This window comes from Capra hircus, chromosome 3 (assembly GCF_001704415.2).
Source record: "Capra hircus breed San Clemente chromosome 3, ASM170441v1, whole genome shotgun sequence".
Taxonomy (NCBI): domain Eukaryota; kingdom Metazoa; phylum Chordata; class Mammalia; order Artiodactyla; family Bovidae; genus Capra; species Capra hircus.
This window is the reverse complement of record NC_030810.1, coordinates 10,917,198-10,933,996: the sequence shown is the minus strand read 5'-3', so window position 1 is coordinate 10,933,996 and position 16,799 is coordinate 10,917,198. Positions and strand designations below refer to the sequence as shown.

Below are 16,799 nucleotides of genomic sequence, written 5' to 3'. Positions count from 1 at the left end.
CCCAACTGAACAAATTCTGTCCATAGGAAAGGACAGCTCAGAGCACCAGCTCAACTTTTATTTCTAATCAGGAATACAAGCTCTGAAACTTCAGATCTGATTTGCCCCCAATTTGACACCTTCTTGATAATGCAAACCTTGTACAAGTTACTTAACCTCTTTGAGCCTCAGTCTGCTGAAAATGGAAATACGACCACTACTCACTGTGAAGATGAAATAAGAGAACATAAAATTAGGTACAACGTCAGCATAAATATTATAGTCATCACTACTACTATTTACCACCCATGTTAAATATTCCAACAATAACACAATTCAAGTCTCCCTTAGGAGGTTCACATCCTGAAATTATCATCTCTGACACAGATATGGCTCCTTATCAAGCCTCCTGACCACAGAGGGACAGAAACGAAGCAGGAAGAAGTTTAAGCCAGATAGCACAGGGGGCAGAGTCAAAAGTCACAAAAAACAGACTACAGAGCAAATCTTGGCCCCTTGGGAGTAGAGGAATTTAGGCAACTCTACGGTCCTTCCCACCTTTCCACCCACACACTCAACCTCCTTACTTGAGCACTTCTTCTCGACACTGTTTTTGGGGTGCGAAGCAGGCGATGGCCCAGACTTTGATCTCAATGCCGTTGTAGAACTGTTTCCCCCGCATGTCCCAGACACCCTGATTGGGTGTGGCAATGGCCCGGTTCTGGGGATAGGCAGAGGGGGTGCCCAGGTGAGCTTCAATAGAGCCAGGTGGGTAGGGGAGCAAAAGCCACTGGCTATAACAACCCAACCTCCCCCCATAAGCCCCAGAGACGTTGTCTGGCCCTGACCCTGCTCACCCGGCCGCCATACTGCAAGATGGGCGCCGGCAGCACTCGTCCCGTCACCTCCGTCATGTCATCCTTCACCTTGATCCCAAACTCCTGGATGTACGGATCTAGGTTGTAGCTGGCATTCTTCATCTACAAGACAAAAGAAGGGGATCTCAGGAGAGCAGTAGCTTGGCAATACTGCTCACCCTCCATGTCCCAAGCAGAAAGCCCTGAAGAGCAGCTGAGGCTGGTAAGGAATACCCCTAGAAAGGGGGAGAAAGTGGAAGATGAGGTAAGTGGGAGCAGATGACATAGGGAAGTAATACAGGAGAAAAGAAGAGATAGGAAGCAAAGCAGCTACAGGGTCAAGAAGGAAGAGCAGTCCCAGGTAACCAATCCAGACTTGTTTTCCTAAGAGTCCTGCCAAGGCAGAGAAGCATCTACTTGCTACCAGGGACTTCCATGACTGAGCACCAAGCATACGTTTCTCTGCATCCTCACTGACCAGGCGGCTAATCTCCTCTTGTCTGTCTGGGGCCGATCTAGCTGTAGCCTTTATCATGGTTGAAGTCTGGTTGTCAGTCAGCTTCTTAATGCAGCGCTGCCCAGCCACAATGTTACAGACCTAAGGAAACGAGAAGAACAGGTAGCGCTGGCTTGAGTAGAGTCTACCCTGTACCCAGAGCCCCACAGAAAGGCCCTGGCTGCCAGTCCTGAGAAATGAACTACAAAATCTCTTGTTCACAGACAGGTCAGTTAGAAAACATTCATGTGCAATACAAAAGTCTATAGAGCCACTTTGTGATTAAGGGCTTAGGATCCAGAGCCAGATGTGGGTTCAGGACTCATATGTTAAATACAGAGAACAGTAACAATTGTTTGGAGACTAAATAAAATAAAACGCTTAAAGAATCAAGTACAGTTCTGAACACAGTAAGCACTCAGTGGTGGTGGTTTAGTCACTAAGTCGTGTACGACTTTTGCAACCCCATGGACTGTAGCCTGCCAGGTTCCTCTGTCCATGGGATTCTCCAGGCAAGAATACTGGAGTGGGTTGCCATCCCCAAACACTTAGTAAGTTGTAGCATAAATTATTATTTACCAAAGGACCCAACCTAGAACTTTTCTGAATACTAAGAAAACTCAATATACACAAACTGGATTCTTAGTAGGCAGCTGTCCAATGGTAGCAGGCAGCAGGTTGTTCCATCCTGCAACACACCAGGAGAACTAGACCTGGTTAGTTCTTAAGCCCCAGTACACAGGTGATCGCTGAGCCCTTGGACTAATAGAAATCACTGTCTCTGTTGACTGACGGTGTCCTCTGCTGGTATGAGGAACATCTTACCACATGGTTCCTCTGTACTGGGCCTAAGAGAACACAGTGGAGGCCAGAAAAGACTTTCTAGTGACATATAAGATTTCCATTCTATTGCTTCCCGAACACATATGATATTCAGGAAGCCGTGAACAGGAAGCCTTTTGGCAGAGGAGAGAGAAACAACAGGTTTGGAAGACTTGAGTTTGAAGTCCAGCTTTGCCAACTCTAGATGACGTTACCTTGGGCAGGACTCTTAACCACTCTAAGACTCTGCTTCTTTAATTTTAGTCATAGGGAAAAAACACTAGCTGTCTCTTAAAGCTGTTGTGAGGACTGAGATGAAATGAAATGTAAAACTTGCTCCCATAGGGCCAATACTCTAAGTACTGATTCTCTGCCTAATTTCCAGAGTTCATGGTTAACAATGGTAGGGAAAACCAGGACAAGGTCACCTACCCTTAAACTCCGTATTTCAAAGAATACACATTAGTCAATTTACTTAATGAAAACCCAGAATTGTTAAAATTTGTAAGGTTGCTCTCTTGAAGGCAATTTAAAGGTGCAGATAATTTCAATTACAGAATCAACACTAGGCAAAAAAAGAGCAGAGATGTGGAGAAACTGGATCCCTTGTGCATTGCTGGTAGGAATGTAAAACGGTACACCTGTGTGGAAAACAGTATGGTGAGTCCTCAAAAAATTAAACACAGAATTACCATATGATCCAGTAATTCCACTTCTGGGTATGTACTCAAAAGAAACGAAAGCAGGGACTAGAACAAATATTTGTAAATCTATCTTCACAGCAGCATTATTCATAATAGCTAGAAGGTGAAAGCAACCCAAGTATCCATCAATAAATGTGTTATATACATACATGGAAATATTATTCAACCTTAAAAAGGGAATTCTGACATACTCTACAACGTAGATGAACCTTGAAGACATTATGCTAAGTGAAACTGGCCAGTTTAAAAAGGCCATGTATTACATAATTTCATTTGTATGAAATGTCCAGGATAGACAAATCCATAGAGACAGAAGCAGATTAGCGATTAGTAGGGGCTAGTGTGGAGGACAGAAGGAATGGTAAGTGACTATTAATGGGTTTGGTCTTTCTTTGGGGGATGGATGATGAAAATGCTTTAGAATCACACAATGGTAATGATTATGCAACTCTGTAAATACACTGAAAACCACTGAAGTGTACACTTTAAGAGGGCAAACTTTATGGGATGCGAATTATGTCTCAATAAAGCTATTCTGAAAAACATATATCACCTACAATAGCCTGTATGATTTGACCCTGTACCTCTCTCCAAAATCATCTCCTACTTTTCTCCTCATAAACCACATGCCAGTCACTATGTCCTTCTATCTCTCTCAAGAATATCCAAGCTCTCTGCTGCTTACGTACTTGCTATTAAACTCATGCCTGAAAGGTTCTTCCTTCAGGTTGTTAAAAGATTGGTTCTATCTCATAATTTGGGATTCAGCTCAAATGTCTCCTAAAAGAAGCCTTCCCTGACCACAAAAACTAAAGTGAATCTCCAACCCCCTCCACTTTATGACTGTCCCCAGTATTCTTACCTGGAGAATCCCACGGACGGAGGAGCCTGGTAGGCTACAGCCCATGGGGTCGCGAAGAATCGGACACGACTGAGCGACTTCACCTCACCTCACGTTAACCTTATGGTACTTACCACCATCTGAAACTATCTTATTTGTCTATTTCCCCCTTCTAGATTTTAAGCTCCATGACAGTAAGGACCCTGCTTCTCTTGTTGCCTTCCTGGCACCTTGGAGTATATGACTTTAACAGAAGCTCAATAAATATTTGTTAAATAAACAAGCAACAGTAAAAATCAAAATATGTCATTATATAAGTTATTCACCATGGACACTATTGTTTAAACAGAAATCATGTCAATTTGCTAACAGATCTCAGCTTGCAATAGCTATTACCTAAAGCCTATCTACTTAGCTGGAACTGCCCCTAAAGACTTCTGCTTCCATCTCAGAGAATATGCTGTCCTCACCTCATTTTCTATGCATCAGCAGCTATTAACTACGTCAGTGTTCTTAGGTTTGGGGATCTCTTCTTTCTCCCTCAGCCTAACTTCCTCTGGTTAGTTCTGAAATCCCAAAAGCTCACAGAAGGCTTAGGTCCCAGATATCTGACCCCCACTGCTAGAAGAGAATAAGACAGTACTCTAGGCTGGTGCTTCATCAACATAAACATTCATATTTGACAGAATCTTTGGATTCTGTAAAAAGAGATACTGATACAGCAAGCCTAGGTGGAACCTGAGATTCTGCATTTCAAACAAGCTCTCAGGTAATAACTATGCTCTTGGTCTGCTGACCACACTCTGAGAGGCACTGGACTAGACAATGAAGCAGTCAGAGGTAGGTTCTCAGCAGACATTCTGGCTGCCAACAGGGAACACCTAAACATTATGGCTGCTGCTGCTGCTAAGTCACTTCAGTCGTGTCCGACTCTGTGCGACCCCATAGACCGGAGCCCACCAGGCTCCCCGTCCCTGGGATTCTCCAGGCAAGAACACTGGAGTGGGTTGCCATTTCCCTTTCCAATGCATGAAAGTGAAAAGTGAAAGGGAAGTCGCTCAGTCGTGTCTGACTCTTCGCGATCCCATGGACTGCAGCCCACCAGGCTCCTCCGTCCATGGGATTTTCTAGGCAGGAGTACTGGAGTGGGGTGCCATTGCCTTCTCCGAAACATTATGGCTAGTATATAACAAACCAAATACAGACTAGTGGTTCTTCATTTGCATTCTATGACTAGAGCATTACTATTCTTTCTTTAATTGCAGAATTTCAAAGGTTGGCCAAAGCATAAAAATATGACAAATCTTGGTTAAAACTTTTTCAAAGGGAACACATTGATGACTGGGGAAATAGGATTTCCATTACAGGTAACATTCACCTCCAATATCTGTAAAATAAAGTACATTTGTATCTTTAGGTTATTTAGGATTCCCAGCTCCAGATAGGGAAAGAGAAATTAAGAGGACATGAGTGTATCTTAGAGTGTTCATTATCTTTATTGTAGGGATGTCAAAACGCATCAAATGGTACACTTAAAATGTGCAGTTTATTGTATGTCAACTATAAATAAAGCCATACAGAAATGAAAAAATAAATAAATAAATAAAGGACACGTGTGCAGGTATCTGAAATCTCTGTCCTGAATGACTAATTACTTATTAAACAGTAAATACATATAGCTTCGCCTCTGCCTGGAAGTCCTGAAAAACCATGAGAGCAGGATGAGGATAAGTAAAGAATTCAGCAATTAAGAATGATGACTGCGTTTCACAGAATGACCTCTCAGAATATCACTTTTCCAAGCCTTAAAATGATGAGACTATAAATGGAAGAACAGACCTCTGACGATCTGTGTGCAGGTACAATGCTTGTTCCCCAGCCCGGCCATTACTTGGCAGCCTCACCTCTAGGGGCAGGTAGGTATGCTTTTGTTCCTGGCCAACTTGCAGGCAAGGCAGGTGGGGATACTTGAGCTGCAGGTTATATTTCTGCTTGAAATACTGGGCCACTGTGCACTCCACAGTCTGTCCACTCTCTAGCTGCAGAGGAAACCTGTTTGGGGGAAGGGAAAGAGGTGTCATAGTCCAGCATTCAATAACACCTTTCTAGACCTATAACCATGCACAAGGCCAGACTTGACTTCATTCCTTTCCAGCCTCTGTGAACACTCCTGCCACTCACGGGAAAGCAGAGGCAACACAGGGCTCAAGAGTGAAGCCAAAGATTTGAAAAACAAGTTATACAATGGTCAGATCATATCTGATTCATCTGTATTTCTAATGTTGAGCATGAAGTCCGACACACAGTAGTCACTCATGGTCCAGCACAGTCTGAAGTGGAAGATTTTAGACGAAATCAGTGACAACTTTCCCCAAGGTCTAACCCAGGATCTCAGCTTTCTGTTTCAGGAGTAAGTTCAGAGAGATTCTAACATTTATAGAACTGAGAAAGAAGCCAGGGAGACACTTGCTCTACAGTAAAAGTCCAAGAAGGAAAGGTAGAGACCAAGAAGGTAAAAATGGTAGGGACAGTCTCTATCAATGGATCTGGGAATGTTAGGGGAGGGATGCCAAATTCCTACAGTTTATCTTCAAACACAGAGCTCATCCTCAAGGCCAGGTGGGGGGATGGAGAGTGTGAACGGAGTATGTTGAAATATCTTCCTGGTGGCCCTCTTCCACCAGTGGTATGGCTTAGCAGCCCCATCAACTTACGTCTGATGGCTGGCAGGACGGCGGGTAACATTACACACGCGGTATTTCCTCTTCATTTGTCCACAGTGGGTCACTTCCACCTTCAGGCCTGGGACACACACACTGCTTGTCAGAGTTGGAAAAGGTTGCTCATGTGCCCAGGCTTGGCCTCTCGCCTGAATATATCCCAAGGGGATTTCCTTTTAGAACTAAAGAGAAAGGAACACTGATTCCCCTCCCCACCTGGCTGGGTCCTCACCCTTGATCTCCTTGGTGAAGCGCACACGAGAAAGGAACACTGATTCCCCTCCCCACCTGGCTGGGTCCTCACCCTTGATCTCCTTGGTGAAGCGCACACGCTGAGAGTCCGTGAGGGCTTTGGGCTGCTCATCTATGTTCCTGATGTCGAGCACCTCACACATGAACTCAATCACTGGCTGTGCCTTGTAGAAGGCAGTGGCTGAGACTGTGGGGACAGAGTAGGTACAGCTCAACTCAGATTCTGTCTTCCAGAATAAAGGGAGGCACTGCTCTTTACACCCTCTTCCTCATAGGGTATAGGGATGGGGGAGGGCTCCCAGGGCTGCAGGGATTAGACTAGGAGTGTGGTTACAGAGCTGGGAGGGATGAGGCTGGGAGTGTGGTCACTGGACTCAGGGTGCCCCTGGCTCCATAGCTCTCCCCACTCACCATCAATGTTGAGCATCATCTTCCACATGGCAGGGCGCACAGACTGGTGAAAGCCGAACCAGACCTCGCGCCCACCCCCCAGCGGGTGGTAGTAGCCCTCAGGCGGTGAGAAGAAGGAGCGGCCCACAGGGGTGTACCTGGCAGGGACAGGCAGAGAACTGGTCCCTCGGGCACAGGCCCCCACCCTGTGAGGCATCCTGGGCACGGAGGAGCCCTGGCCTGGAAGGCAGGACACCAGGGCTTTAATTCCAGCTCTCATCTTTTACTAGTTGTGTGACTGACCTTGTACAAGACTCTACCCTTTTTCTGCCCTGCAGAGACAGATGGGGTGAGGTCCAAAAATAACTAAAAGGGACAGGGCCAAAGCTTTGTACCACCTCACTGTATATGCGCACTTGCCTGGCATACGGTAGGGTTTCAAAGAATTTTTTATTTGAAAGGCATACTGCGGGACCTTAAAATATATGTTCATTTCCCTCCTCCTCCCGTACACTTCTGCCACCACTAGTAGCCCACATATTAACCACACCAAGTACCTCATGGATGCCAGGTGCCTCATGGCTACATCCAGGGCTTGCACAGACTCCAGGGGAACAGGGATCTGGCCACTGACCAAGGCTTCATGCAGCATGCGCCAGCTCACAATGGCCAGCCACTTGATGGAGACCTTGAAGATTCGATCCTTCCCTTCCCCAGGGATTGTCACCTCAAAGTCAACCTTCAGGAAAGAGAAAGGAGTGAAAGATTTCCAGTGCTTTCCCACAATTCAGTGTTCCTTGCCCTGTCCCTAACCCCTAAGATTTGCCAAGAATCAGCGTCTTAGGCTGATAAGGACTCACAATGAAGACTTCTGAGTAAATCCAGCCCCTAAGTCTCCAGCCACCTTGGCTCAGTGCATCTCTCTGCCCCTCTCAAACACACTTAGTAGGAAGTCCTTCAGGTCTATTTTAAGTCTAATCTCAGTCTGTTTGGGACACAGACAGACATACAGTAGGCTAAATAAACATAACCACCTACCCATCCCTCAACCTAAACCACATTTTCTCAGCACAAACAATGAAAGGGATGTCCGGACACCAGACTCCAAATAGGCCTACTTGAGCTCTGTCCATCCCCAGACCCTTGACACAGGTCCAGCATGACTCCCAACAGTACCCGTTCATTGCCAATGGGCAGTGCTGTGACAGTGTAAATGTTCTTCTTTCCATCATACACGGGCTTGCGGTCACCAAATATCTGAGGCTTGAAATGCTGGACCATGTATTCCACCACTTCCCTGTGGAGAATGGGAAAGGCCAGAGGAAGCTGAAAGACTACTATTTCAAACTTCTGGAACTAATTTTAAGTCCAGGCAATGTCCCATCTACCTACCAGCCACTAACTCTGTCCTACCAGCTACTAATCACTATAACAGTGCTTCTCAAGCTGCATATGAATCACCTGGAGATATAAAATGCAGATTCTGATTCAGCAGATTTAGAGCTAAGACTGATGCTCTCCATCTCTAACGTGCTGTTAGATGGTATTCTTGGTCCTTGGATCACCAAGGCTCCAAAGGACCCAAAAGGGTGACTGTGAGTGCCTTCTGAACAGAAGAGGAAGCTGAGGGGAGAAGGGCTTAATCTCAGGGTCTATCCAGAATCAGGAACAAAAATCCAGGCTGCTCCAATCCCCAGGATGATAATCAAAAAAGGCAGAGGAAGAAGCCTGAATTGGAATAGGAATAAAGTGTGGAAGAAGAACCTCATCTCTTCCATCTCTCTCTGAAGCCTTTAGTTCTACCATCTTGTTTTCTCTCCATTATTATCTCTTTCTTGATTTCACTTCCTGTCCTCTGCTATTTAGACTCCAGAGTATCCATCTATCCTTCAAAATCCCAACCCATCTGACCCCTTCACTTTCAAAATCAAACATCTTGAACACTACTGGATAGAAAGACTGACAATACACATTGGAAGCCAACTGTAAACACATGCTTTCAATGTCAATTAGGCCTCAGTACTGCCCAGCAATCTTTTTCCTAACTCTGATCATTTCCATCCTCGTAGGTTGTGTCAAACCTTCTCCACTACCCCCGTAATGGGTTCCACAGAACCCATTCGTACCTCAGATCAAAAAGCATCTTTAATAATTTTGAAAAGAGTACAATGTAGAAGGCAAGGCCACCCTCAAGTTTCCAGACATATAAACAAACACATTTATATACACAAGCCTTTCCTTTTTCTTTCCTCTCACACTTGAAATATCCCTTCTATGTATAAATTTTTAAGTATCTGAAAATATGTTCAACATCACTCATTAGAGAAATACAATTTAAAATCAGACTAAGATATAATTCTCTACTTACCAGAATGCCAATGATTAAAAAATCCAATATTTTGAATTTGTGCAGATATGGGGGGACACCTTACTAATGGGGATATAAATTGGTACAACTTACCTTAAAAAAAACAAACTGGCACTACCTCAAAAACTGTAAATGTACTAAGCCAGCAAGTCTAGTCCTAGGACTTTATCCTACAGATACATTCATACTTGAGAGCAAAAATATCTCTATTAATATTCTACACAGTTTCATTTTGTAGCAAAAGTTTAGATTTGACCTAAATGCTCCTGAATAGATTTATTATTAAATATCTTATAATAAAGAATGAGGAACCTGTAGGTACTGATATGTATCACTTTCCAAAATACATTGCTCAGTGGAAAAAGCAAGGTGCAGAGAAAGATGTATAAGATTCTATATTCCATGTGTTTTAAAATGTTTGTATACAAATATGCTTGTATATGTATAGAAAAATATCTGGAAGTATATGAAGGGTAATAATGAATGCATCTGGGGAAAGGGACTAGGGGACTGGAGGTCAGGGTAATAGGAGACATTTTTCACTGTTACTCTTTCTGTAATATTAAAAACTTTATATTGTGCATGAATAGTTTTCAAATAATAACAAAATAAATTAATTTTGAGAAGAACTATTACTTCTTCTAAGGCTAATTCCTCAAACTGTGTATCCTGTGTGTCTTCCTGCCTTAGCCAGAACATCCCACTCATTCCTTTCCTCCCTGTCCTGTACCTTTAACTTCTCCTACACTAGCTCCTTCTTGGTTTATAAACATATCCACATCTCATTCTTAAAAAATTTTCATTTATTCATTTCCCCAAATAATGAAATGCAGCAGGCTTGAGCCCTAGAATCTTCTCAAGCCAACACATTCCTTCTCTCCCATGCTTCACTATCAACTTATCTAGCAAAAAGCTATCTGCTCTCACTATCCCTACCACATCACCTTCCACTTATTTCTTAACTCACTCTTACCAACTGAGCCACCAGGGAAGCCCCTATTCCTTAACTTACTCTTAGATTACTAGCCCAACTCCTCCACTGGAACAGCTGTAGCAAAAGGTTATCAATAGTCTCCATAGAGCCAAATCCAGTGATCTATTTCCACATTTACCTTAAGTTAGAATCTCTTCCTTGAAAATGTTCTTGAATTTGGTGATATCACCTTCAACGAGTTTTTCTTTTACCTCTCTGGATTCTTTGAAGGCTACGAGACTTAGGAAAATAAGGACTACCTGACTTACTGGCTTCTGTGCATCACTTACCGGTTGACTCTGCGAGGACACTTATCTGGCTTGATATCCACTTCGTAGTGATAGACGTCAATCTTAGGGATGTCCACTTCAAAGTAATTGGCCAGGAGCTTGATTGGCTTCCCCACAGTGCCAATGCCAGGCCGGCGAGGTGCCTGGAACACCTGCTGCAGGGGGGGCAGGTAGGCACCTGCAGCTGCAAGACAGAGAGCCTGGTGAGGGTACAGTCTGGTAATCTCCTTACCACTCTGATCAGAGACAGCACAAGGCCTCCTAGAATGGGAACAGCAGAGGGTAGGGGAAGCCTCTTTCCTGTCTACCCAACCTAAATGAGGACTTCCACTGGTTGAAACCCAGGCCATTTTTTTTTTTTAATTTTTTCCAGTTAGGAAAATTACCCTTGTTATCTATCTTAAATTCATCAAGTGAGTACATAATAACTTCCTATTACAGGTTAAATAAAGGGACTAAATTTGGCTCTTTCTTTCCTCTACTAGATTGAGACATCTGCCTTCACCAGGTATCCAGCAGACCTTATTATCTGTCAGCTAGATGCTCACTTCACTCATCACCATCCTGAACACACAAAAAAGCATCACCTTAAATCTCCTCCAACTGCAGGCAGGAGGAAGACCTAAAGAAGGCCAAGTGCCAGGGCAACAAGCAAGGAAGAAGGCCAATGTCTGGGAAAAGATTAAGGCAACAGAATGGCTGAGGTTGGAAAAGGAGAAAAGGTTAACAGGACAGATTCTGGAGACCAAGGAAAGGAGGCTGAAACAGGGAGCTGCTAAAGGCGCTAGAACTGGAGGTCACAGCAGAAAAATGCTTGAATTGGGAAGGAGGAAAGGCTGGAATAGGGGCTGGGGCAAGATAGGTTAGAGCTGACAGCCTAGGCAAGTACTTCCTGCAAGCGGGGAGAGAATGAAGCACAATTTCAAAAGAAGAAAAATCTAGGGAATGAAGGTAGGCTAAACATAGGTGACTAAGGCAAGAGCAGGCTAGAGTAGAGGATTTAGGAAGGAGGGGCAGCAATTATCATGCTGGAGAAGATGAGATTACTGGCTCTGGGAAGAATACAAAATTCTCTCCAGGCCCACATCTCCTTCCACACAGAGGGCCCCAACAGTTGCAGTAGGGATCAATTTTAAGACACTGGAGGCCCCTGAGAAAGGGCTAGGGCTGGGCCAACTCCCACTACTTTCTCCTCTAATGCCAGCAGCCTGATTGCTGCCCCTGGTTTTATTTTCTAGCTTGAGGGGAAAGGGAAGACAAAAGGAAAACTGCCTAAGAGAACCCTTTGTCCACATCAACTACTGTCCTGGCCAATAGAGGACCAACCCAGTTGGGAGGAGAGAGGGATAAAATAGCCGAGAACCTCCCATTATCAGAGATCTGCTTTCACAGTTGGCCAGGCTGGGGGGAAGGGGCATATCCTCAGCTGGGGGGGTCAGGAAGAGGTCAGAACCCTTCAAGGGAGGGGCATGCTTCCCAGAGCTAACTGCTATGTCTCCTTCTAACCACCTGTCAAGCCCACCCTACAGGGAAACAGGGAAGTGGAGGCCCAGCCTGAGGAGAAAAGGCCTTCAGAACTCGGCTACCTGGGGGAGTAAAAGCTTAACTACTAGCACCTGGCCACCTACTGTAGAAAGAGCTGGACAGAAATTATATACAAGCCATAGTCAGACATACACATCCAAACCCATACTTAGAACTGGACAGTTTACCTTCGTACACATAGCCCTCACCAACCTAGACTGTGAGTTCTTCAAAGATACAAAGACTGTATCTGCCTTGGTCACTGCTGAATCTCTAGTGTCGGGCATACAGGAGGTGTTCAACACACAGAGAAGAAACGAATTAACAAACAGAACTGCAGACATACCACAAAGAACACACAAGCACAAGCACACACACACGCACACACACCTGCAAACTGCTCAGAAACAATTATAAATCCAGCTCAAACAAGACCCTAGAGGAAGTAGCTGGTAAGAGATACCCTTCCCCTCCCCACGTTCTTACATTCCATTCACCTCCTTAGCCTCCCAGGCTGAATAATTGCTTGGAGTCTTGGGAGAAAGACATCCCCTAGAGCTAGGGGCTGGGTAGAAATGATGGGGGATGGGACAGACACTCTAGTCTGAGAGTCTTCTCTTCCTCAGAAATAGGACTACACACCAGGCTTAGCCTTAGGCACCCTCCATTCCTAGGAGGCTCTGGGAAAACAGGGAGGCCCCCACGCTCCCCTTCAGAATACCCAAACTAGGGAAGGCAGGAGGAAGAGAGAACCTCTCTCCCACCCCATCCTCCTGCAAGTCTTACGGCAGTACAAAGTTCCCCCAACCCCACCCTGCCCCCAGCTTTTAGTCTGAGAAAGGGAGACACTTCCCTTCAGACCCAGACAGGGACAGACGGCCACTTTGTGATGCAGATGAGGGCCCCAGCACAGAGGACAAAGCTTGGGCCTTGAGGGAAGGGGGCGGGGCCGTCCTCTGCAGACAAAAGCAAGGAGGGAGGGGCTCTGAAAAGGACACTCCCCCTCCCCCATCCCCAGCCAGCCCTGGGAAGGAAAAGTAACAGCCTAAAGGCCTGGCTCAGGGAACCCTTCCCTGCAGTTCTGAGGCCCACATACCTACCAATAGGCTAGACTGCCCATTCAAAAGACAAACTCAAGGCTAGGTTAGCTGTCCAGTAAGCAAAGAAGAAGAGCCCAATCTCTTCAAAAAGAATTTATCCACACACGAAGTACACACAAATTATTAGATAGCCATACAATGTACTTAACCATTTATGCTCACAATGGAATGTGACTCAATTGAAAAAACAAAGATGTACTTGTGTCAAGGCCTAGCCATTAGTTGGTTCCACAGATAAATCAGACACCAACTCCACCCTCTAGGAGCTCCCAGTCCAGTATACGTGCTTGAAACACACCTAAGCACAGACGGCACATCTGGCCTTGAGCCCAGTGAAGCCAGAGACAACACGCTGCTTTGTGTACTGTGTCCTCCAACCTCCAAGAAAACAGTCCTAGCCTAGGAAGGAGGCAGTTATGGGATCCCTCTACTCACAGCTTCCAGAGTGAATTTCAATCACACCCTCTGATGAGGTAAAGGCTGCCCCATTAGGCTACAGCCAAATCCAGATACCAGGCTCTAGTTCCTTCCCTAGAAGCTTATTTATTGTAACAACAACCAAAAACAAAAAGTCAATTTTTTCATCACTCTCGAGACCACTCGGAATTCATCAGAATAAAACCATAAGCAGTCTGGTATGGGTGCCAGCTCCCACCAATCCGTCTGGACTTCCGTGTTCTACTACTCTAGTTCCAGGGGTTACTGCAAGTAGTCTCCAGCCCAGAAAACCAAGAGAGTTCATGGAAGGGAGAGAGGAGCCTAAGGGAAAAAGGAAGTATTAATGGTTTTCTGAAGTCAGTTGACCCCTGCATTCCACCTTAAGGCTTATACAGCCTTTACAAGGTTGTTTCCATCTTGGTGAAAGTAGTCGCTAAGTACTTAAAAGATCACTGAATGAATGACTTGAATGAGGTGGCAGGAGTTATTTCCTTAAGAGTATAAGATCTGGTATAAAAGACAAAGATGCTTGCTTCAACCAGAAATGAAATTCATGTCCCAAATGAAATAAAATTCATGTCCCAAATGGAAATTCTATTCTCCCCTCCAGATCAAACGGAAGTAGTGAGACAGATCTAAAAGATTCCAGACTGCTCCTCCCACCAAAAAGATAAGACGCCTAGGACACAGGAGGTGCCACCACCCTCACCCCATCCAGGGACTCTGGCCTTCTTGGGACAGTCTTGCCTCAGTTTCCCCTCTAATCTCCTTTTCTCCTGATGGTGAATAAGAAGTTAAGGCTATCACCTGGGACACACTATGGTGAAGGCTATAAACTTCCCCCTATCCCATACAACTTATATATGACCAAAGGCTCGCCTGACAACGCTGGGTCTAATAACACGGCTCTGACAATTTCTGGGGGAGTAGAGAGAGCAAAAAGAAAAGATACCCAGTAGGGGACAGCAACCATAAAAACATTAAGGCATAGAAAGATTAGGCTGTCAACTCAGGAAACATTCAATAGAGAGGTCATTATCCTTGGATTAAAAGATCCCAACTCTGCTCACTATTGAACCAGAAACATGCAAACCAGGCAAACAATCCCTTCTACGGAAGCCAGGTCCTGGCCTTGGTCCCTCAGCAACCAATACATTCTCTAAGGCCTGTCTTCAAGTAGGACCTGTCCCTAACCTAAAACATTGCTCCCATCCGTCTTTCCTCATCCTAGTGGCAGAATAAGAAACTTGTCCATCTCCCTCAACCTAGTCTTGGCAAATTGAGACTGAAGGTTTCAGAGCCAAGCCTAAGACCCCCAAGATGGGGAAGGGACCCATTTCCATTTATGTCCTGCCAGCATAACCTAAGATAGACTACAAGCCATCAGCGCGCTCCTTTTACCAAGTCAACCTGGCGGGGCTAGGGGTAGGGGGGTTCGGGCGGCCACGCCCCCACCACATCGGGCAGCCCCTTCCAGCTGCCACCTACGCGCATGCTCCGGCGCCTCCACTCCAGCTCCCAGACTTAAGGGGGGGAATCCCAGGGCTGGATCCCCACCCACTGCCCCCTGACCCTCGCCCCCGCGTCAGGCCCGGCTGGGGCGGAGCTCACAGCCCAGCTCTGGCGCCTTCTCCCAAAAGACATCAACCCAGCCCAACCCATACCGGCTGAGCCCCCGCCCAGGGCATGCGGCAGCTCTGGGCCCATTTGTGTCGACCTCCCTCTCCTGGACACCTGGAGCCCGCCCCCTGCCACCTGCCGGGCCTCTCCCTAGGCCTCCTGGTACCTCCAGGAGTCCTCCTGTGCGTTCAGGCCCTTCTTCCAAAGCACTTCCCACCTCCACGAGTGCATACAGGCTCCTTTGATAAATGGCCCCCGTCTCAGAGCTTCCCTTCGCAAGGTTTCCCCCGGAACTGCACACAGCCCCCTTCAAACTGGGCCCCCCATCTCAGAAGAGCCCCGTTCCCCACTCAGGAAACCCTTCCTCACTCCGAAACCCTGCTCTTCACGCGAGAGTCCCCTAGTCCTTGGAGCATGCACCGTCCCCGCTCCTGGGGGCCCTTACCTGCTCCCGAGGGTCCCGCTTCCATCCCATATACCCGTGCGGAGATCAGGCGGCCCGGAGACTGTGGAGTCCAGCGTGAGGGGCCTAGGTACCCCGCACGTTTGCTGCCTGGGCTCCCGGGCCGGGCTCGGCTGCCCCCCCAAGCCCGGCCGCTCGCGCCGCCGCCCCCGCAGCCTCCGTTGCCGCCGCCGCCGCGGAGCCTGCAGCAGCTCCCCCTGCGAGCGCCCGGCCAGCTGCCAGTGCGCAGGCGCGACCGCCAGGCCCAGGGGGCGGACGGGAACGAGTCAAACGGGGCGCTCCGACGGCAACAAAGGCCAATGGAGAGGGGCGGGGGCACCGGGGACCGGAGGCAGCGGCCCCTGGCGGTCACCCATCGCCATGCAGCCCGGCGGGAGGGCTCCGGTAAAGGCGCCGCGGAACCGCGCAGTGGCGTAAGTGGGGCGGGGCGGGAGGACAACACACCCCCAACCCCCACCCCGCAGCAGCCTCCGGCCTTGTCTTTTCCCCAAACATGTTCCTCCAAGCCTACACACAGCCTCCCCCCATTCGCACAGGGCCACGCGCACATTGCCACCTCATTCCCAGGCCACCCTCACACACTCCGAGAGCCCCATCACCCAGGGGCCCTGCCTCCCACCTCTCCTCCCAATCACCCTCATCCTTCAAGCCTCGGCTGCAAAGCGACTGCCTCCGCGAAGCCTTTCTCCGTCCCTAGTCACTGAACTCACTGACGCCACCCTCTCTTCCAGGCCGAGTACTGGGCGCTGAGACCAGAGATATGAAAGAGACCCTGCCTACCCTGGAAGATGTCACCGTCTCAACTTAAGTGCATCTACTGAGCTCTACCTACGGGCTGGGAAGCACCTGTCTCCACTTTCTTACAGCCCACGCTTGAATTCAGTCAATCCACTTCTGACCTCACCACCTCACTTAAAACACTTTTTGTGTCAAAATTCAAAGGATAATTTTCAATTCTTATT

General features: G+C 47.0%; 1 protein-coding gene across 2 annotated transcripts in view; it reads right to left on the bottom strand.

Annotated features, from left to right (window-relative positions):
• Positions 1-16,194, bottom strand: part of AGO1 (argonaute 1, RISC catalytic component) — a 37,092-nt gene extending 20,898 nt beyond the window's left edge. The window contains exons 1-11 of one of the 2 annotated variants that reach the window (XM_018041500.1): positions 15,820-16,194; positions 10,693-10,876; positions 8,238-8,358; positions 7,619-7,800; positions 7,083-7,219; positions 6,724-6,858; positions 6,414-6,501; positions 5,604-5,751; positions 1,315-1,434; positions 828-959; positions 567-700 (exon numbers count right to left, since the gene is read on the bottom strand). In XM_018041500.1, the coding sequence (XP_017896989.1) occupies positions 567-700; positions 828-959; positions 1,315-1,434; positions 5,604-5,751; positions 6,414-6,501; positions 6,724-6,858; positions 7,083-7,219; positions 7,619-7,800; positions 8,238-8,358; positions 10,693-10,876; positions 15,820-15,844 (1,406 nt within the window). In that variant the 5' untranslated portion in view covers positions 15,845-16,194. The remainder of the gene's footprint in view (positions 1-566; positions 701-827; positions 960-1,314; positions 1,435-5,603; positions 5,752-6,413; positions 6,502-6,723; positions 6,859-7,082; positions 7,220-7,618; positions 7,801-8,237; positions 8,359-10,692; positions 10,877-15,819) is intronic. The other variant, XM_005678708.3, reaches the window with a different exon arrangement.